The sequence below is a fragment of the Trichosurus vulpecula genome, chromosome 4, assembly GCF_011100635.1.
Source record: "Trichosurus vulpecula isolate mTriVul1 chromosome 4, mTriVul1.pri, whole genome shotgun sequence".
Lineage (NCBI taxonomy): Eukaryota > Metazoa > Chordata > Mammalia > Diprotodontia > Phalangeridae > Trichosurus > Trichosurus vulpecula.
Genome location: NC_050576.1, coordinates 268,980,299 through 269,003,397, shown reverse-complemented (window position 1 = coordinate 269,003,397; position 23,099 = coordinate 268,980,299). Strand labels below are relative to the sequence as shown.

The 23,099-nt window shown below is 38.4% G+C and overlaps 1 protein-coding gene across 2 annotated transcripts in view; it reads left to right on the top strand.

Annotated features, from left to right (window-relative positions):
• The window catches only part of RASA2 (RAS p21 protein activator 2), a 142,412-nt gene that overhangs the window by 28,517 nt on the left and 90,796 nt on the right, over positions 1-23,099 (top strand). For both annotated transcript variants that reach the window (XM_036757558.1, XM_036757559.1), the window contains 2 exons: positions 3,328-3,431; positions 17,893-17,987. In XM_036757558.1, the coding sequence (XP_036613453.1) occupies positions 3,328-3,431; positions 17,893-17,987 (199 nt within the window). The remainder of the gene's footprint in view (positions 1-3,327; positions 3,432-17,892; positions 17,988-23,099) is intronic.

The following is a 23,099-nucleotide window of genomic DNA, read 5'->3' as shown; positions in this document are numbered from 1 at the left end:
CTGGACCTCTGTTTCAGGAAGGACATGGGTAAGCTAGAGACTTTCCAAAGGAAGACAACCAGGATAGCAAAAGCCTTTGAGATCAGGCCATAGGGTTGAAGGATTATCTAGCTTGGAGATAGGAAGACTTGGAAGGGAATAATTAAGGCTGAAGTCAGAATGCATTCTGCTTTCAGGTATTTGAAGGATTCTGAAATATTGGAAGGGTGATTCAACTATTTTCTACTTAACTCCCTAAGTCAGAACTAAGAGCACTGGTTAGAAATCACAGAGAAGAAAATTTAGTTTTGACCAAGATACTGGATAGTGGTTTTCATTTCTTTCTCCAGCTCATTTTATGGATGAGGAACTGAGACAAACAGGATTAAGTGACTTGCCCAGGGCCACACAGCTAGTACGTGTCTGAGGCTGGATTTCCCTTGGGAAGATGAGTCTTGCTGACTCCAAGCTGGGCTCTCTATCCACTGTACCACCTATCCAAAAATGGAATATTCTCTCTAAGGAGATAGAAGGTTCTTTCAGATTAAAAGGTGTTCGAGCAATGGCTGTATGTCCACTTATTGAGTATGTTATGAAAGAGATTGAATGTTTAGGTATGGGTTGGACTAGTTGGCTTCTGAGAGTTCCCTTATTAGAAACTTTTAAAAAAATTTTCACATTCATTTTATCTAAAGATCAAGTAAAATAATTCTTTAGGAAACATTTTATAAATCACTTAATTTAGCACTGACCTTACCAATGAATGAATTTCTGTAAAATAAATTGCATCTCATTTGTCAATATATCCCATTATTTGAGTACACTAATATACATTAATAAATGTTACTAGTTCCTTAAATTTAGATGGATGGTTTCCATCAATCTCATCTACTTTACTATAGCAGTGACTGTAGAGATGAACAAAATTGTTAGAAGACTGCAGGAACCTCTCTAACGATTGTAGTTAACATTGGTTACAGTCTCGGAAATAGAGTGCTTCTTGACTATTAGATCTCTCCAGAAATGGACTAAATTGTCTTCTGACCCAGTGAGTTCCACATCCTTGATGTGGGATTTGGGTGGAGGCTACATTACGGATTGTCAGGAATGTTTCAGACAATTTAGATTCAGTCATCTTTGAGATTGCTTCTGATTCTAAAGGGGGATACTGTGACAGATTATTGCACACTCATCCTCAGAGTCTGTGCTGCCCCTTGAAAGACTGTTTGCAGTAACACCTGGGAGATAGATTGCTGGTTTACCTTCGTGGTTGTCTGCTCTTTCTTTGTTTTCTTTTTCCTTCACAAGTAGCCCAGCCAGTGCTTGGGGAAGGAAGGCAGCCAGCTGCTTGGGTACAATATGCAGGAGATGCAATAAGCAACACTGTCTTAAGGTTAATTTTTGTACATGTGCATTATTTCATGGGAAAATGTTCTGCCTCTCCCGGCACAGGTTTATTTGGTGCTGGGTCAGGTTGCACGTTCTGTGATGAAGGTTCATAGCTTCTAATGGAGAGGAACACACCCTGGGGACACAGTTTCCAATCTTGTGCCTCTGGTGCCCAGATGCATTGGCCCAGCTCTTGTGGGTTTGTTCTGGTCCTATTATTTATAGCAGCTTTGTGACCTCCTTACGTACATTACTTGATTTCTTTGAGCCTTAGTTTCTAATCTATAAAATGGAGATTATAATACATTACCTACCCCACAGTGTAGTTGTGAGGCTCAGTTAAGTGATTCATATAACATATTTTGTAATCCTGACACTTAAATGTGAGTTGTCCCTCCACTCGTAGAATGTCTTTAATGCCTGTGGTTTTAGTTTTAACCTGATCTCTTCAAAGGAAGACTAAAATTTAATTAACTGTGACCCTAGTGCCTTGAGTATTGAATTTGAATACATTTCAGATACAGTTACTGCTTCCAGTATATTACCAGTCCATTACAAATGTGAAAATTGAGGCACCAAGGAAAGCCTGACTGTTCTCTGCAGTATGACTAAGGAAGGAAGTCAGAGTGAAGAGTCGAGATTAGGATTTAGTTATTTAAATTGTATTGTGACTTAGCTCCCACTGAATCCAGTGACAACAAACAGTAATCTTAGTGATAGCCAGAACCTATGACACCAAGGTAATTAGTTTAATGATACTTAATATGTAGTCCTACAGACAAATACCTAAGACCAACCAGTTCACTCCTGAAGACACACAGCATCAAAATATTTTGCCTTCTTAGGCATGCTGTAGGTCCCAAGATGAACGAAGCCAGCTTTCTAATCACATGTCAGAATTGTTATTGTTTTATTGCTCTGGATGAGTGGTTAAACTTTCAAACTTCAATCAGATTTGCCATGGAGAATCCCATTGCATCTGGCATAAATGGTCAGTACTTCGACAGTGGTCTCAAAGTCTTGTGGCTTTTTGTTGTTGTTTTAAAGTTATTTGTGGAACAATGAATGAAGTGAAAATATTTACATGTGATTTGATTTTTGCTTTATAGCTGTTTTTACAAAGAGTTCTGCTTAGAAAGTTTACAAATGAGGAATGTAGTTTGGAAGAATTTGGTTGCTTTTTTTTAACCATCTAATTGGAAGGACTTAATTTTGAGTATATTTGGAATAAAAATGTGTCCACTTTTTTGATCCATTAAAATAGCAAAAACTGAAAGGTTAAAGCAAAAATAATGGAAACAAATCTCCATAAGAATTCTGTACTTAAGTTTTAGATTTCTCTCTAAGCTAATGTAGCACAGTATTCTGAGGATATGACATTCATCTTTGGCACATATAAGTAACATTAGATTTTAGGCTTTTAAAATTTTAAATATACTTCCAGGAAAGAAAGAACCTTATTAGAAGTACAAGTTTCAAAGTCACGTGTTTTCTCCAGAAACGCTTTTAGCCTAATAAATTTCAGTGCTTAAATTAATTTTTTGAAATGAGAGTTTTGTTGGTTTAAAGATGAGGATTTCACTTTCTATTCCTTACATTTTGACCTTTTTTTTCATAACATTCATTACATTCCAACTTTGGATTCTCAAAATATGTTGACTTCATGTCCCTCACTTTGGGGTAAATTATGGGGTCAGCAGTCTTTTCTTCACTTGGGTTTTTAGGTCTTTTCAGAGTGAGCATAGCTCCAGAAAGCCAAAGTGATCATCTTTTCATAAAACCACTGGAATTCTCTGATGGGAATCTGAGGGACCTAGGTCCTCTCAGAACCTAAGAGGAAACCTGGTTTGGCCAGGGTCTGTTAGAAAAAGATTATTGCATCATTTGTTTTACTAGGCATGATGTTGCTTTGTGGGAGTCAGAACTTTTCCTTACAGACTGTATTCCTTCTCTCTCTAGCCCATTTTATAGTGAAGAGTTTTACTTTGAGATTCCAAGAACTTTCCAGTATTTGTCTTTCTACATTTATGATAAGAGTGTTTTACAAAGAGATCTTCGAATAGGTAAGTACTATTGATGATCATCACTTGTCATAGATACAACGTGGTTTTTTTTACGTATCCAATAATTCCTCCAAGAACTATGGTGATAGTTGTCTAATAAAATCTTCTTTTTCTTTTCCTATAGACTTCACTCTCAGGCATGTTATTTTAGCTCTGAATTTGTGCTGGGCTACTTAGACAAAGATGATAACAATATTGATCCACTCTCAGGAGAGTATATTTTTGAGTTTTTCCCCCACTCTTGATGATATATTTGCATTGATGGGAGAGGGGAAAGAGAAGTGCTGACTGGAGTCAGAGGACCTGGGTTCAAATCACACCTGATACATAGCACCTGCAAGACCTGGGGCAAGTCACTTAACATCCTTGAGCAACAGTTTCCTCATCTGGAAAATAAGGGGATTGGGCTAGATGGTCTGTGAGGTCTTTTTCTGCCCTAGACCTAGGATCCTGTAGTCATTCTGCCTGGTTCTCACTGGCACAAGTTCACATGTTTGACAAGATAGCTTGCTGGGGTCTATACTGGGACAGAGTATAACCATGAAACAGGTCACAGCTCACTGGACTGCGTGGGGATTGAATCCATTCCCTTTGTCCTCGTTACATTGATCTGTTAGCTAACTAGCTGCTCCCTGAACCACACAACTTGTGTATCCATATAAGCCATTCCCCAGGCCTGGAATGGTCGATCTCCTTCCTCAGAATCCCTTCATTTCTTCAGAACTCAGATTAGGGGTCATCGCTTACATCAAGCCTTTAATAATTCCCCCCTCCTCAGATTGCTTTGTATGTATTTTGTGTACCTATTACATCCTTTCTGTAGGATGGAAACTCCTGGAAGCCAGGGAGTGTTTCTTTTTTGAAGCCCCAGCTTCTATGGCGTGGTGATCACTTAATAGTTGCTCTGTACCACTACCTGTACTCACCTTTCTTCCCCTCTCCTCCCCACTGGCTTCTTCCTTCTTTCTTTCATACTTAGTTCTTTTCATCCATCTCTTGAAACAGAAACACCTCTTTTCTCTGTTCTCCTGATAGCAGTCATTTAATTTCCTTGCTTTTGCTACCAGGTTCCTTAAAATCCCAAGTCTAGGAATCTGTACTTGTTTCCATCATGTCTTGTGTGCTCATTCTCCTTTTAACTTCTTATAACCTAATCTTCAGTCTATGGAAACTTCTTTTGTCGTGGGTCCCGATGGCCTCCTTGCCAGCTCTGTTGACATTTTCTTAGTTCATGTAGTCCTTCACTTCTCTAGCTTTTGAAGACAGAAGAAGGGAAAGATAAATGGTTATGTGACACTTTGCAAAGTCTTTTTCTCCTTCTCTGATCACTCCTCTGTGTCATTTGCAGGTTTTTCTACTTCCTCTAAATTCCTACTGCTAATTCTTCCTTCCCCCTCGATCACATCCTTGATTTTTATATACAATAATTCCCTTGGCGAGGTCATCAATTCCCGTAATGTTTAACTGTCACCTAAAATCTTTGTCATAATTGTATATGACTATTCCAGCCATGTTCTAGTTCCTCATTCCTTCACCAACATTCTTGATCACATCTTCTCCTCTAATCTCTAACTCTTTTCCCTAGGATTTAAAAAAAAATGTTCCTTCCTTTTTGATCTTGCCTTCTTTCTTCTATTCAAAATGTTCAACTTTCCCTACCCCTTTAAAAACCTGCCCTTGAATAGTCTCACCCTTTAAAGATATCCCCTTGTATTTTGCCTCCCCTTCATTGCACATGACTGCCAAGGGTCTGATTGCCTTGTTGTCTCCTTCCTCACCACGACTCACTCAGCTCCCTTCAACCTGATTTCTTCCCTGCCATTGTTGAAAATGCCCCCACCCCCTGAAACGTACTTGCCCAATTCAGCAGCCTCTCCTTAGGCCTTACGTTTCTATAACATTTGGAGCTGTTGTTGATCCACTGGGTAGGTTCTTCCCTTGGCTTCCTCAGTGCTTCTCTCTCATGGTTCTTTTTTTCCTTCTCAGTTTTTTTCAGATTCTTTGCCATTTTTCTTTTCCTTCAAGGTTTTTCCTATGACCCTTTTACCATGCCTTCTCTCTTGGGGATCTCATACTTGCCTGTTATCACCTTTATGTCAGTCAATTGATCATCAATCAATAAACATTAATTAAAAACCTACAGTGTACCAGGCACTATGCTAAGCACTGGGGCAAAAGACCCTGCTCTCAAGGAACTCACAGTCAAATAAGGGAACCAACATAAAAACAAATATACGCAAAGCAAGCTAAATACGGAGTAAATAAGAAATAATTATCAGAGGGAAGGAACTGAAATTAAGAGGGGTGGGGAAGGCTGCCTGTACAAGATGAGATTTTAGTTGGAACTTAAAGGAAGCCAGGGAGTCAATTAAAGCATAGGAGGAAGAGAGTTCCACGCATGGGGGTACAGCCAGAATGAATGCCTTGCACTGAGAGCTGGAGTGTCTTCTTTGTAGAACTGCCGGGAGACTGGTGTCAGTGGATCAAGAGTATGTGTTAGGGGAGAAAGGTATAAAAAGACTGGAAAGTTAGGAGGGGGCTGGGTATTGAAGGACTTTGACTCCAAATTCTGTCTCTATCCTTGACCTCTCTTCCTGAGCTCTAGACTTAATTTCCAACTTACCATGTAGATAACTTAGCATCAGCTTCATCAGGCTATTCTGTTGATGCTTCAAACTCATCAGGTCTGAAACTTAATTTTCCCTCTAATCATCCACCAAAGCTTCTACTTCTCCCAACTTTCCAGTATCTTATTATTCGATCATCATTCTCCTCTTCACCCCGACATGACATTTCAAGAATCATTTATTCTTTCCTTTCCTTCACTCCCTATATTCAACTAGTTACCAGGGGCTGCTGATTATTTAACTATTGTCTCTTAAGCATTTGTCCTCTCCTCTCGTTTCCATGGTTACCTTTAGTGTAGGGCCAGGGGTGGGGAACCTGCCCACCCCTAGTAGGCCCTCATGATCTCTTGCCATTATTATGGTGGTAACTTACTTTATGTCTCTTTCTCTAGTCTCTCCCCTTTCCCAAATTATTCTTTACAGTACTGCTAAAGTAAACTTCCCCTTCTTTTTTAAGTATATCTCAGTATGGCCTAATGGAAAGAATGCTTGAACTTGGAGGCACAAGGATGTAGGTGTGTAAATTCTGTTCCCACGACTCGATTGCTATGGGACCAAATGCATATAATACCTGTATTACACAGGTTGTGAGATTTTTACAATATAGTATGTGTAAAGTTTATATAAGATAATATGTCTGTATATGTGTGTGTGTATGTACATACACACAGATATACATGCATACATATACATATATACGTATACATACATACATAAAGTGATTTGAAGTTCTTAAAGTGATATATAAATGTTAACTCTTATTATTATAATTACTCCTCGCCCCTAAATCTTCAGTGGTTCTCCCTGTCTAATGAATAAATATAAACTCTTACCTGGTATTTGAGGCTCCAGCCTATATTTCCAAATTTATCTTAGACTATTCCACTTGAAATATTCTATTTCCTAGCCAAACTGGATTACTTGCTATTCTATAATCTTGTCTTTCTACCATCCAGTTTCTTACATTTGCACGTACCATTCCCCATTCCTAGAATGGTCTTCTAACATCTCTGCCTCTTGAATTCTTTTCTTTGCCTTAAAAGCACATATGTTGCCTCCTTCGTGAAAACTTTGCTGAACTCCCAAAGGACCTGGGCAGGGAGTGGGGAGAAAGGCTTTACTCTGCTGTTACTGTTTTTGCATGCCTGTCATATGTCATCTCCCCCACTAGATTATCATTTCTTTTAGGGCAAGGAGTATGCCTTTATTTTCATCTTTATATTCCTAGCACCCAGCACAATACTTTGCGCATAGTAGAAACATTGTGGTAGAGATAAGATGGCAAAGTGGTATTACAGCCTAGTTCTCCCAGTATTCCCCTCCAAACAACTCTTAAAATAATGCCCTAAATCAAGTTCTGGAACAACATAGCCAGCAAAAGCAGGGACTGACACATTTCTCTAGCCCAAGTCCCCACAGGAGGTTGAAAGGAGAGGTCTGTGACACTGGGGTCAGTGCTGGCCAGGAGCACACGCAGCAGCAACACCAACTTTGCGCCTTGGGGGCAGCTGCAACAGCAGCAGCAACAGCTTCAGGAGTTCTCATCCCAGAAACGGTAAGGGGTTTAAACCTGTCAGAAAAAGATTACAGGGAATCCATTGCTCCCAGTGGGTACAGGCGCTGTTTGGCACCTCCATTTTCCATTACCTAGTTTGGGGTTACGGTTCCAGGCTGGCAAGAAGTACTACCATTTGTGGCTGTAAGGAAGGAGGGGCCCTGCCTAGGTAAGGACCAGAGTGCAGACCAGGAGAGTAATGACTTTACTTCTCCCTGGATCACACCACCTTGGAAGCACTCAAAACTTCCGAACCCCCAAAACTAGCTGTGAAAACAGCTACATGAAAAGCCTGAAGTTTCGGACATTGCCCTTCTACCTCCAGCAGAGTCCAACTTTAACATCAAGCTCAAAGTCAAGAAATAGGCTGGGAAAATGAGGAAACAACAAAAAAGAACCTGTAAAAGAACTGCTGTAGTGACAGGAAAGATCAAGACAGAAATACAGAAGACAATAATGTTTTAAAAAAAAACGACACCTCCAAGCAGATCCTCAAAGAAAATTGCAGATTAGCCACAAGGCCAGCAAGGGTTCCTGGAAGACCTAAAGAGAGCAAAAAATTTTAATTTAAAAAATCAAATAAGAATGGCAGAGGAAAACTAGAAGAAAGAAATGGGGGCATTGCAAAGTAATTGTGGCAAGAGAATGGATATGCACAAAAAATACTGAAGAAAATAACATTAAAAAACAGAATTGGCCAAATTGTAAAAGAGACACAAAATCTCACAGAAGAAAATAATTCCTTAAAATTTCGATTTGGGCAAGTTGAAGCTAATGAATGACTACATGAAACATCAAGAAATAAAAAAATCAAAAGGATGAAAAAATAGAAGAAAATGTACAATATCTCATTGGAAAAAACAACTGGCCTGGAAAATAGATAAAGGAAAGAGAATTAAGAATTATTGGACTACCTGAAAACTACGATTAAAAAAGAGCATAGATATTTTATGTTAAGAAATTATAAAGGAAAACTACTCTGATATCTTAGAACCAGAGGAGAAAATAGAAATTGAAAAAAACCTACTGATGGTCTGCTGAAAGAGAGTCTAAAATGAAAACTCTCAGGAATAATATAGCCTGATTCCAGAGCTCCCAGGTCAAGGAGAGAATATTGCAAGTAACCAAAAGAGACCATTCAAATACTTTGGTGCCACAGTGGCACAAGACTTAGCAGCTTCCGTGATAAAAGAGAGGAGGACTTGAAACATGATATTCTAGAAGGCAAAGAAGTTACTGTTACAACCAAGAATAAACCACCCAGTGAAAATGAGTATAATTCTTCTGGGGAAGATGAATATCTAATGGAATAGAGGACTTTCAAGCATCCTTGATGAAAAGACCAGAACTGAATAGAAAATTTGCCATTCAAACACAAGACTCAAGAGAAGCATAAAGTAAACATAAAAGAGAAGTCCTAAGGGACTTAATGAGATTAAACAATTTATGTTTCTGTATAGAAAGATGATATATGTAACTCCTAAGAACTTTATCATTATTAGGGCAGTTAGAAGGACTCCACATAGGGCATAGGTGTGAGTTGTGTTGGTATGATTTCAAAAAAAAAAATATTAGAGGGAGGATTGTGGACTTAAAACAAAGTGAGGTTAGGAAGAAAAATTATTTCATCGCAGAAACTGAAAAGTTTAAGAAATTAAATCTTTTTAATACATTAGACTTGAGGTCTCCAAAAACATATACCTTTCAGATCCAATTTCCTTTATAAATCCATGCCTATATTGGATCTGACAGTTTAAAAGCTATTGTGCATGGGATAAACCGTTGCCCTGTTCCTGGTAGAAAATCTGGGTAGAAAGAAGGGTTGCCCATCTTGTTGAAATTCTCCATAACCTCCCTCCCCATCACCTTTCTTAGACTTTACAGGGTCATCCTGGGAGATGGGAAAATGGTCTCAAATAAAAGAAGCAGGCAAGGAAGCACTTTCACAGTGGAGCAGAAAATTGGGTGGGGGGGTGGGGTGCAAGTGCTTGAACCTCATTGTCATTGGAGTTTGTTCAAAGAAGGAAGAATATGTAAATATGCACACACAAATTCAGTTGACCGTAAAAATATATCTTTTTTTTCTTTTTATGTTTAATTTATTTAATATTTTTAGTTTTCAGCATTGATTTTCACAAGAGTTTGAATTACAAATTTTCTCCCCATTTCTACCCTCCCACCCACTCCAAAATGGCGTATATTCTGGTTGCCCCGTTCCCCAGTCAGCCCTGCCTTCTGTCACCCCACTCCCCTCCCATCCCCCTTCCCCTTCTTCTCTTGTAGGGCAAGATAAATTTCTATGCCCCATTGCCTGTGTATCTTGTTTCCTAGTTGCATGCAAAAACTTTTTTTTGTTGTTGTTTTTGAACATCTGTTTTTAAAACTTTGAGTTCCAAATTCTCTCCCCTCTTCCCTCCCCACCCATCCTCCCTAAGAAGGCAAGCAATTCAACATAGGCCACATGCATATCATTATGTAAAACCCTTCCACAATACTCATGTTGTGAAAGATTAACTATGTTTTGCTCCTTCCTAACCTATCCCCCTTTGTTGAATTTTCTCCCTTGACCCTGTCCCTTTTTGAAAGTGTTTGTTTTTGATTACCTCCTCCCCCTGTCTGCCCTCCCTTCTATTGTCCCCCGTTTTTAATCTTCTTCCTCCTTCTTTCCTGTGGGATAAGATACCCAATTGAGTGTGTATGGTATTCCCTCCTCAGGTCAAATCCGATGAGAGCAAGATTTACTCATTCCTCCTCACCTGCCCCCTCTTCCCTTCCTAGAGAACCGCTTTTTCTTGCCACTTTTATGTGAGATAATTTACCCCATTCTATCTCTCTCTTTCTCCCTCTCTCAATATATTACCAGTTCAACTTTAGTAAGTCCCTTATGATTTCTCTTTCTTGTTTACCTTTTTCATGCTTCTCTTGATTCTTGTGTTTGAAAGTCACATTTTCTATTCAGCTCTGGTCTTTTCACTGAGAAAGCTTGAAAGTCCTCTAATTTATTGAAAGTCCATATTTTGCCTTGGAGCACGATACTCAGTTTTGCTGGGTAGGTGATTCTTGGTTTTAATCCTAGCTCCATTGACCTCCAGAATATCGTATTCCAAGCCCTTTGGTCCCTTAATGTGGAAGCTGCTAGATCCTGTGTTATCCTGATTGTTTTTCCACAATACTTGAATTGTTTCTTTCTGGCTGCTTGCCAGTATTTTCTCCTTGACCTGGGAGCTCTGAAATTTGGCAACAATATTCCTAGGAGTTTTCTTTTTTGGGATCTTTTTGAGGAGGCGATCTGTGGATTCTTTCAGTGTCTATTTTACCCTCTGGTTCTAGAATATCAGGGCAGTTCTCCTTGATAATTTCTTGAAAGATGATATCTAGGCTGTTCTTTTGATCATGGCTTTCAGGTAGTCAAATAATTTTTAAATTATCTCTCCTGGATCTATTCTCCAGGTCAGTGGTTTTTCCAATGAGATATTTGACATTGTCTTCCACTTTTTCATTCCTTTGGTTCTGTTTTATAATATCTTGATTTCTCATAAAATTGCTAGCTTCCACTTGCTCCAGTCTAATTTTTAAGGTAGTATTTTCTTCAGTGGTCTTTTGGACCTCCTTTTCCATTTGGGTAATTCTGCCATTCAAGACATCCTTCTCCTCATTGGCTTTTTGGAGCTCTTTTGCCATTTGAGTTAGTCTATTTTTTAAGGTGTTGTTCTCTTCAATATTTTTTTCAGTATTTTTTTGGGTCTCCTGAATTGTTTTTCATGGTTTTCTTGCATCATTCTCATTTCTTGTCCCAATTTTTCCTCTACTTCTCTAACTTGCTTTTCCAGCTCTTTTTGAGCTCTTCCATGGCCTGAGACCAGTTCATGTTTTTCTTGGAGGCTTTTGATGTAGGCTCTTTGACTTTGTTAACTTCTTCTGCCTGTATGTTTTGGTCTTCTTTGTCACCAAAGAAAGATTCTAAAGTCTGATACTGAATGTGAGTGCGTTTTCGCTGCCTGGGTAAAAATATATCTTACCCAATGAGTAAGTAGGAGGGGAGGAGCATAAGAGAAAAGGTGGGGGCTGCAAGAAGAGAGATGCATTAAGGGAGACAGTGGTTAGAAGAAAAACAGATTTTTGAGGAGGGACAGGGTGAAAGAGAGAGAGAGAGAGAAAGAGAGAGAGAGAGAGAGAGAGAGAGAGAGACAGAGAGACAGAGAGACAGAGAGAGACAGAGAGAGAGACAGAGAGAAGGATAAACAGAAGAAAACAGGAGAGAGGGAAATACCCAGTTAGTAATCATAACTGTGAATATGAATGGGGCGAACTCACCCATAAAATGGAAACAGAGAGCAGAATGGATTAGAAACCAGAAACCAACAATATGTTATTTATAAGAGACACACTCTAAACAAACCCACAGAGTTAAAATAATGGACTGGAGCAGTCTATTATGCTTCAGCTGAAGTTAAAAAAAAAAAGATGGAGATAGCAATCATGATCTCAGACAAAGCAAAAATAGACCTAATTAAAAGAGATAGTTGGGGAAACTATGTTTTTCTAAGAGGTACCAGAGACAATGAAGTATATACCAAATGGCATAGCATCCAAATTGTTAAAGGACCAGTTAAATGAGTTGCAGGAGAAAATGGTAAAATTATACTAGTGGAGGACTTCAACTTTTCCCTCTCAGAGCTAGTTAAATCTAATCCTAAAATAAATAAGAAAGAAGTAAAGGAGATGAATAGAATTTTAGAAAAGTTAGATATGATAAGACTTCTGCAGAAAATTGAATGGGAATAGAAAAGATATCTTTTTCTGAGTTGTACATAGCATTTTCTCAGAAATTGACCATGTATTAGGGTATAAAAACCTTACAACCAAATACAAAAAAGCAGAGATATTAAATGCACTCTTTTCTAACCATAATACAATAAAAATTAGCTTCAATAAAGGTCCATGGAAGCATAAATTAAAATTTTAATGGAAACTAAATAATTAAATCCTAAAGAGTGGACAAAAGAATAAATTCTAAAAATAATAATTTCATTAAATATAATGACAACAATGAGACAAATTGCCAAAATTTATAGGATGCGTCCAAAGTAGAACTTACAAGGAAAATTTATATCTCTAAATATTTACATTAATTGTGGGGGGAGAGGGAGAGAGAGCAAAGCAGATCAGTGCAGTCAAGCAAGCAGATCAATGAAGTAGGAATTAACTAAAAAACAAAAAAAGAAGCATGGTTAGACAAATGTAAATTGAGTTAAAGTGACCTCTGCTTCTAAATTCTTGTAGCATTTTGATCTTGGCATTTGCCACATACTGCCTTTGATTATAGTTATTTATTTTCATTTCCCTTAATTGATTATAAACTCATTGAGAGTAGAGAACATAATTTGTACACTCTTTATACCCACAGTGTCTAGCACATAAAACTACTGTGTATTTCTTAAAGGAATGAATACTTGAATTGCCTTGATTTTTCCTGGAAAATATGTCATCACTCCTTTCAAAGCAGTAGATCCAAAATAGAAGTCATTATCTTTTTCTCTGCAGGTCTCACATTTTTTTAGTCTTCTGTGCTAGAAACTTTGAAATCATCTTTTACAACCTTCTTCCCTTATCTGTCAAGCCCTGTTCCTTTTCTTTCTGTAATATCTTAGAATTGACCTATCTTCTCTCTTACCATGGCTATCACTATAATCCAAGAATTTAACTCTTTGAACTTGGATTACTACAATAACCTCCTTAGCTGATCTCTCTCCCTTCAGTCTTATTCTATAGTCAACTGTATCAAACCCCAAACTGTACCTCAATAATGCTCCTACCACCATCACCACCAAAACCTCCCTGTTTGCTTTAAGATAAACAACTCAGAAACCCAAATGAATGAAAGATAAACATGATGACTGAGGAGAAGAAAAGGCAAAGTGCAGTGGATCCCCCAAAAGAGTTTTGGGAATAGAAAAGCCATCATGCTTATCAGTGTAGAAAAAACTAATAGAGAAATATTTGAGAGATACCTAAGGTAACTGCTGAAAAAATACATGAAATATGAAGCCAAAACATTCTGTTGTGTATTATATAATAATGTAAATAAAGAAGCCATATAGGAATAATGGTTCTTGATGTAAACCTTAACACTTACTTAAAAAGTTCCCTGTAGAAGAATGTAGTGACAGTTGTTAAGGTGGCAGAATGAAATATTATAAAATTGTATGATGTAAAATCTGATTTAATTGGAAGAGCTGCTTCTGGTTCTGGCTTGCTATGAATTTCTGGAAAAGATCACTGGCGCCACAGTTGTTCTTATTCATCTCTTGGTAAAGCATTAGGTTGCTTTGGTTTACGATTCATCTGTCATAGGAGGTATGTAGCTGAGTTTTCTCACTGTGATTTCTGCAAATGTTTTATCCTTTTTCCTTTTATCATTTTTTAAATGCAGATTTAGTATCTTTGCATTTACAATCATGGGAAATAGGAATTGTTAGCCTGATGATATAGCTTATATTTTTATATGTGTGTATATGTGTGTATACATACATAGATACATATGTATGTGTATATATTATACATACACATACATGTTTTGGTGGGAGAAATAATGGACAGGGAGATTCCTTTATCTAGTTTAAAAAAATAAACCTCATAATGTGGACATTTTCACTATTGTATTCACAATACCTACTTTTTAAGATTGCAAACTGGTCTCACATCCTTTCATTTTTCATATAAACTTTAAGGAGATTTTATAAGCTAATTTTTCCATTCTTTGTATCTTGAATTGTTAGAAGTTGAATATCTTTTTTTCCCTAAGTACTTTTCAACTCAAGTTTAGATTAAATAAAATCCATAACATCATGTAGGAAAGAAACTGAACTTGAGGGAAGATTATTTTTCCAACTTGGGAAGGCTTAAATATTGGTTCTGAGTAAAGGCAGCAGAACATCCCTAATGTAGGATCCAAACTTTGTGAGACAGAGAAAGCTTTTGTGCACAAACTTGAAGTACAGCACTAATACTGAAATCTCAAGGCTGAGGAACTAAGCTGTGAAAAGTCAGGAAATTGCAAAGCTAAGGTCTTAGAAACAGTTAAGTCAGGCTTATTGCCCCATCTCTGATGCCTTATCTTTTTTCATTTTCCCAAAAGAGGACTCCAAAACATTAAATGTACTTGGTTAAAATCCCATAGCACCCTTAGCAATATGAGGATTTTGGCCATATGTATACTATAGAGATGTAAAGGAAACTTTAATCTTCACATATTTTCCTCAGAACATTTTATTTGAATATGTATTTTCGTCCTGCTAATGTCCCATTTTAATGTCCCATCTGGTGTTGGAGGTGCCCCTGAGATCTTGAAGGCTGAGAGCTAGATCGTCTTTGAATAGAGGTTCCCAGTAGGTTGATTGTTGTTTGAGAAACAGCCAAAGTTTAAAGTGTCTTCACCAGGTCACATGTATCTAGGATGATGAATATTTTGTTGATGGAAACCCTTAAATTCAAATATAAATGAATCATTTACAATAAAGACACTTCTTATATTCTAGCTATTGGAGATACAAAAAACAGTTTCTGCCTTCCTCTCAAAGGGATTGCCTGCCATTGGCAGGAGATTAGGAGGAAAGGGGAGAGAAAACTTCTACTGAGACCCTCTCCTGAGATACAAAGGATCAGTATCTGTATCAGTAGAGGCAGATCTCACACTCCCCTGTAAAATCTCAGGGCTGTGCTTCAGGAGCATTCACAGGGGCTGTGTGGAGGCTGCTGCTGCTGAGGATGCTTCTCGGGAGAAGCCAGCAAAGGTAGTTTCCATGTCACTCACGGCTATGTTTGCTTCCTTCCTTTTTCCCACTTTAAGGAATCAATATAGCATTTAGTCACTATTTCTCTTTTTATAAAATATTCTTAAGACTTGAGGAAATGAAGATAACACTTTTACTTTTTCAGTGTTATGAGAGCATTTTTAAAATGTATGCATATACACATTTGGATAGTGGCTTAAAACTGGTGAAATAAATAACTATTCTAGGAAAATAAACCTAAATTGCTGATTAATTAAAAGCTTCTTAGAATTGGAAGGGACTATAGAGAAGAACTATTCCAAATGTTATTTTTCAGTTGAGGAAATAAAGATTAAGTACTGACCTGAGGGCATATAGTTAACTAAGAGCTCCCTCTCGGACTGCAGACTGCACTTGTCATTCAGCTCTCACTCCAGTATTCATTCATTCATTATGCCACCAGGCCTCCCTACTCAGAAACTCTGACCTTTCTTTTAAAAACTGATATTTGTGGTAATTTCTTTGGTGTAAAGCATTTTTTATGTGGAAGCTTCCTCTCCTTCTCTCTCTCGTTGCTGATTGGTGCTTGCTGGCATTTGTATTGTATTAGAGAATTCCCTTGCAATACAGATTGCTTTTCCAGGGTCGTACAGCCAGGATGTGTCACAGGAAGCTTTTACTGTCATTTATTCGTGAAGCGAACAGTTGCAGAGCAATTCTGCTAAGGAAGGGTTACAGATTTAAACAAGAATCCCTACTCCCAAGGAATTTACAGCCTCTCAGAATCTACTGTAATTGATTTCATTTCCATGGCATATACAAGTTGAAAACCTTTGGCAGACTATTTTCTTTACTTGTTTCTAAAAGTCAAAACTTGTTTGGTCTTGAATTTTGCAAGCAATGAATTCCACCTTCTGGGTGTAAAAGATGTGAAACTTAGTATAGAATGTTGTCAGTTGAGCAGTTTTATCTGATAAAGCAAAAGGAAGTGAAATTTCTGTTTTTAATTTTACAATTTGTCCTCCAGGTTTTATTTTGGAAAGTTGAAATTGGTGGTAGTATTTAGGAAATGGTGGCTTCTGTAAATGCAGCTCCTTTAAAGCAGACTGAGGAGAAGAAGGAAACTAACACCAAATGCCTAATCATAAAGAAAGAATCCTTCTGCTTCTTTGTTATACATTTGGTTCACTGTAATGTGTCTTGTGCTACCTTTCAGACAGAAACTCTTTAAGCAATTGTATTTCTACAAATCTGAAAGTATAAACCAGGGCTCTATTGAAAACTCATTTGTTAATACATACTGTATTGTTTGTCATCTAATCCTCAAATCATCTTCTTTATGTTTAATGGCGTGGCATAGTGGTAATTAAGTTCACCCACAAAAATTAAAACAGTAACTGTATAATGCCTGAAAGTTCAGGCACACTGTGCAAGGCTTTAGTGTTTCAGAGACACAAGGAAACCATCTCTGCCCAATGGGCTGACAGTTTGCTAAGGAAAACCTGTACACAGAAGCATATGTGAAGTTGGTAGCTAGAGATCCTCAGGGGACTTCTTGTAGAAGCTGGTGCTTCAGCTGAGCTTTGAAGGGTTTTAGGAGTTTTGAGAGGTGCAGGTAAGGAGGGACATCATCATCATCATCACACACACAGTTTCCAAAGAGAGTGGCTCCAGTGGTTTCTGGGGGTGGTACAGAGACTCAGGAAAGTCTTCCTAGGGTATGTGCCACCCAGTGTGAATCTTGAAGGAACTAAAGATTCTGGAAGATAGAGATAAGAAGAGATCTCAAGCTAGGCTTGGGAGATCGCTGGTGTGAACCCTGCAACAGAGGAGAAAGACAATGCTGAGTTCAGGTAGCTAGGCATGACTCTGGGCAAATAAATCCCTTTGTGCCTCAGTTTCTTCATTTGTTAAGTGGGGATAATAATAAAAGTATCTACCTCCTCAGGGTTGTTGTGAGCATAAAATGAGATGGTATTTATGAAGCATTTTATAAACCTTAAAGCGCTTCATAAATACTAGCTATTCTTATTATTACCTAGAAGGCTCATTAATCTAGAACCAAGAACACAGGGATGTATGTAACTAATTAGAACTTTTTGAAGTTAAGTATAAATTAATAATAAATTTTTTGCTAGAAAATATGCAGTTTTGGATCTTTGTTCTGTAATGTAAATGTGCATTGATTTTCAATGTAGTAATGAATGGGGAGGTGGGGATGTGAATGTGAATAAGCGTTGAAAAATGTGGTAGCATGGAAATACAAATGAGTTTTTGTCTTACCTCCTGACCTAAGGTGACCTAACACAGGGTCCTCCAAAGGGCAGGAGGAAGTGAAGTGTTTTAATGTAGGTGCAAAATGCCTTGTTACTAGTAGGCATAACACATATGCACACAAGCACACAGAGTAGGCTTTCTACAAAGTATTTTAATCTGTAGCACTAATGAGTGTTAAGGAGAAAAAAAATTTGTTTTTAAAAAATATTATTTCACTCATTTTCTTTCAGGAAAAGTTGCCATCAAGAAAGAAGCCTTGTGCACCCACACTGGCAAAGAAACATGGTTTTCCCTTCAGCCTGTTGATTCTAATTCTGAGGTTCAGGTAACCATTAAAATTTAACTTTTATCGTCATATACATAAAATGAGTAAAACAAAACTGGTTAATATATGTACTTAGTACTATCTTATGCAATTTTAGTTTATTTTTAAATACATTTTTATTGATATCTTTTGTTTTTCTATTTCCTAAATTTACTCCTGTATCTCTTCACCTCCCTTCCATGCTTTTCTCAGAACCATCTCTTATAACAAAAGATTTATTTTAAAAAGAAAGAGAGGAAGAGAAAAAAATCAGTGAAACTGATCAGTATTTTTTAAAAAGTCTGATAGTACACAAAACATTCCATACCCACAGCCATTTTGGTTTTTAATACTGACAAAAGGACAATAGAATAGTGTCTTCTGTGGGATTTTAGCAGTTGGCAGGAGGTGGGGGGAGCGTTGGTTTGCCTGTGTGCTGGTTCTGGGCTTAAGTGAGAAGACAACGTTCTACCTTTCTGGCTTTAGGCTTGGGTCTGGAGATAGGTCTGTTATAAAATGAAGATTTCCTCGTTATATTTTAAATTTTTTGTAGTCTTTTTCCCTGTTTTGATTCTACTTTTAATTTCTCTGAACCTCGCTTTTCTCTTCTATAAAGTGATGGAATTGGAATTGATGACATGCTTTTCTGGTGCTAAATCTGGATTTCTATGATTCTGAGTCACTGGACAGGTGTAACTAGTGCCTAAGAAGGAAGAGTGAAATTTAAAAAATCAGTGTTTGTGGGACTTAACTGGAAGAAATCGGAGGGATGAGTTTCTGGGGAAGAGAGTGAGTTTGATTCTGAACATGTTGAGTTTGAGATGTCTTATGGGGCATGAAGTTGGAAATTTCTGGCAGACAGTTCCAAACATCGCTCTATTTGATAAGCATACTATCTACATCTTTGCTCCATGGACAAAAATGTTGAATAGAATTGGACTGTGTGGCAGTCTGCCAGTCTACCAGTGTCCCTCCAGGTGGTGGTGGTAGCAACTGCTAACATTTATGTGGCACTTACTGTATGCTGGGTTGTGTGCTGAGTGTTTCACCATTATTTTCTCATTTTGATCCTTACAAAAATCCCAGGAGTTAGGTGCTGTCATTATCCCCATTGTACAGATGAGGAAACTGAGGCAAGCATTCACACAGCTAGGAAGGCTGAGGCTGAATTTAAACTCAGGTCTTCCTAACTCCAGGCTCAGTACTTTGTCCATTGCACCTCCAGCTGCCCTGATTGACATTGATCATTAATTATCTATACTCTTTGGGTCAGGTCATTTAATCCATTACGAGAAACCTAAACAAGTATGTTTCCGGCTAATATTTCCTCATTTTGGACACAAGAATATTATGAGAGACTGAAATGACTTGTTGAAATCTCGGTTACTGTGCCTCCAGCATTCACCTAATTTATTAGTCTAACTACAGCATTCCACTCAAGAAACTTTGTTGTTTTTCAGTCATTTTCAGTTGTGTCCTGCTCTTCGTGACCCCAGTGGGGTTTTCTTGGCAAATACGCTGGAGTGGTTGGCCATGATGCGGCTTATCTTAGGGATGAGGAAACTGAGGCATACAGTGTTGAGTGATTTGCCCAGGATCACACAACTAGTCAATGTCTGAGGTTTAAGTGGGGCAGAGTTTCACAGGGTCCTCAGCATCACTTTCTTTTCCTGAATCATTGAAGGCCAGTGGTAAGACAGAAATCAGGATGACTGGCAATGGTCTGGGATGCAGTAGATGACCATGGCATCTTTGATGTTTGACCAAGCTCTAAGTAGTCCACAGCACCTGCTTCAGCTGCCTTCATGGCCATTGGAACAAATTGTTCTTATCTGTCCATTTGTCTCATCTGTCCGTTCCTCTGGGAAAAGTCTTGGGATAGACATCTCCTTAATTCACCAATGGATTTGAGGCCTGTCAAGCTGGTTTAGTCCGTCTGCTGAGACAGATTACTGGGGTGTGGCCACTGTGCATGCTACAGCTTCTTAGAGCAACAGGTGAGAGTTGGTTGATGGGTGGACACCAAGGGTGGATGAGCAGACCTGAAAAGGGCTTGGCAAGCCCTCACACCAGAGGTGCTAGTCCAAAGCTGGAAGGAACCTTAGATACCATGGAGTCTAATCCTCCCATTTTAGAGATGAGAAAGCTGAGGCCCAGAGAGTCTTAAGTCACCTAAATAGTACATGTCAAACACAGAATTCAAGTCTAGGTCTTCCAGGATCCACATCCAGCTTGTCATCCATTACACCACATTGCTTCTGTGATACGTGTCCTGTTCCCCTAGTAGAATGTAAGCTCCTTCTGAATAGGAGCTATCTCACTGAATCTCTAGTGCTTGACTTTTATGTTTTGGTTTTTTTTTTTTAACCTATATGGTTTTTCAGTTGTGTCTAACTCTTCATGACCCCATTGGAATTTTCTTGGCTAAGATATTGGAGTGGTTTGTCATTTCCTTCTCCAGCTCATTTTATATATGGGGAAACTGAGACAAATAGGGTTAAGTGACTTTCCCAGGGTCACACAACTAGTAAAATGTATGAGGCCAGATTTGAACCCAGGAAGATGAGATTTCCTGACTTTTAGCTGCCCCCTTTTCTGGACATGCTTTAAAAAAAATAGAATAGTTTCTGTGCAACTACAAGGGTTATGGTTTTTTTTTTTTTATGTAACTCCCCATTTTCTTCCTCTTCGGAATTGTTTATGCCTTCTTTTCTTGAGAGATTTCCATTCTTCCTTGTAGACTTGTAGGGCTTGGGATTTTTTTATTCTTTTACTCTGAACTCTTAGAAATCTGTACTTCTCAAATCTGAGGTTTATCTCAAAATTATGCTTAGTTTTCCCCACTTAGCTATATTAAGATTATGTGGTCACTTCCTCCCAAGGTTCCCGTCATTTCTCCTTCAACAACCAGTTCCTCCTTACAGGTCACCATCAGGTCCAGAATTAGCAGTTCCCCTCATTGCTTCCTCCACCTTTTCAAGAATGAAGTTGTCTTCAAGTCAACAGCATATCAGTTATATTCTGCTTAAGTCAGGAGAATGCTGACAGATAGCCATCAAGTCACTTGAGTCTCCTGGCACTATCTTCTTATCATGCCTTTGTGCCCTCTTTGTGGTATGCTTCCAGAATAGGTTATCTACTCCATCCTTCTGGCCACACTTGTGGTATGTTCCTATCATATTACTTTGATTTCTCTGTTGATCTTCCTTCATGTGACTTTTACTGTCTTAGTCCAGTCTGGTTTGTGGATTTCCTCTCAGGAGGCTGCCTGCTTGAAGATGTTGCTTCAAATCCAGTAAATTCAGTAAACATTTATGAAGCATCTGTGTGCTAGGAGCTATGCCAAACACTGGGGATACAGTCAGTAAAAAGAAGGATGGTCCATGCCCTCAAGGAATTTATCATCTCAGGAGAGGAGACGACCCACAAAAGGAAGCAGGAAAGTGGGAATGGAGGCGGGGCGATGGGCATGGGACACCAGAGACTATCTTGTTCCATGGAATTGAAACCAGTCAGGGCAGCAGATGCAAAGTGGCATTAGCGGAGTCCAGTTTCCTCCCTCCACAAAGGAAGGCCTTGGGAGGAGTTTGGTGCTCTGCCCTCTAGCCTTCCAACCAGAAGGAACAGGAGTCTGAGGGAGATAGTGGCCATCCAGGCTGGAATTAATAATGTGCTGGTGAGATTAGAAGTGATGAGCTTATCCTGGGAGGACCATCTTATTCCCTAGAGTTGAAATTTTTTGTCTAAGCCTTGGGCTCTAAGGTGTGCTTTTCTAGTCATGAATCACATCCCCCAAATCTCTGACATCTGTGAGGTCAAATTTACCATCTTACATTAAGATATTTAGTTCATTTTTATTACTCATTCACTATGCATGTGTATATGTATGTGTAATATTACTGTCCCTTTTCCTATATATTGTCTCCAGTGAATTACTGGGCCTCTCAGTTTTCTTCTTTTCCCTATGTCTTAGCTGTGACTCAGTGTGGTATCTCTTAGTACGTGTATGTGAATGACACATTCTTCCCTAGGCAAGGGTTCATCATTTCTGTATATTAGTACCCGTGTTTTTTGTTGACCTTTGTTTCTGTCCATACCTAGGAGTCTCTTCGTGTGAGGAATTTCCAGTGAGGAAATTCTTTGTACCACTGAAAATAAACTGCTGTCCTTCAACTCATAGTCTTGGAGAGTTGCTGCAGCCAGTGAGAGTTGGTGATTTGTCCCAGATCACAGGGCTAGGATGTGTCTGTCACAGGACTTAAGTTGGGTCTTTCTGATGGAGGCTCATATTCTTTTTTTAAATTTTACATTTAATTTTTTTCAATTAGATGTAGGAACAGTTTTTAACACTTTTTTTTTTAAATTTTGAGTTCTAAATTCTCACCCTCTCTCTCCCCCCTTGAGAAGGCTGTTTAATATAGATTATACATATGCAGCCATGCAAAACATTTCCATATTAGCCATGTTGCAGAAAGAAATACAGACCAAAAGAACCCCAAGAAAAATAAAGTAAAAAAAGTATGCTTGCATGTGCATTCAGACTCCACTAGTTCTTTCTCTGAAGATGCACAGCATTTTTCATCATAAGTTCTTTGAAATTGTCTTGGATCATTGTATGGCTGAGAATAGCCAAACCATTCACAGTTGATCATCCTTATAATATTATTGTATTATGTTACTTTGTACAGTGTTCTGGTTCTGCTCACTTCACTTTGCATTGGTTCATGTAAGTCTTTACAGGTTTTTCTGAAAACATCCTGTTTGTCATTTCTTATAGCACGATACTGTTACATCATAAGCATGTCCCACAACTTGTTCAGCCATTCGCCAATTGGCAGGCATCTGCTCAGTTTCCAATTCTTTGGAAGACTCACATTCTATTCCCATTTAGTAGAAGAGGAAACTCAGGCAGGTTAAGTGACTTGGCTAGGGTCACACAGCTGGTCGGTACCTGAGTCAGGATTCAAACTCAAGTCTTCTTGATTCCAAGTCCAGTGTTACATCCACTACTTCAGTTCCTTTCACCTGACTACAGATAGCCATCCAGATGTTTCCTCTGTGTGATAAATACTTTCTAAAGGTAAGCCTCTGTTTGTATAAAAAAAATTACAGTATCTCATATCTCCTAGGAGA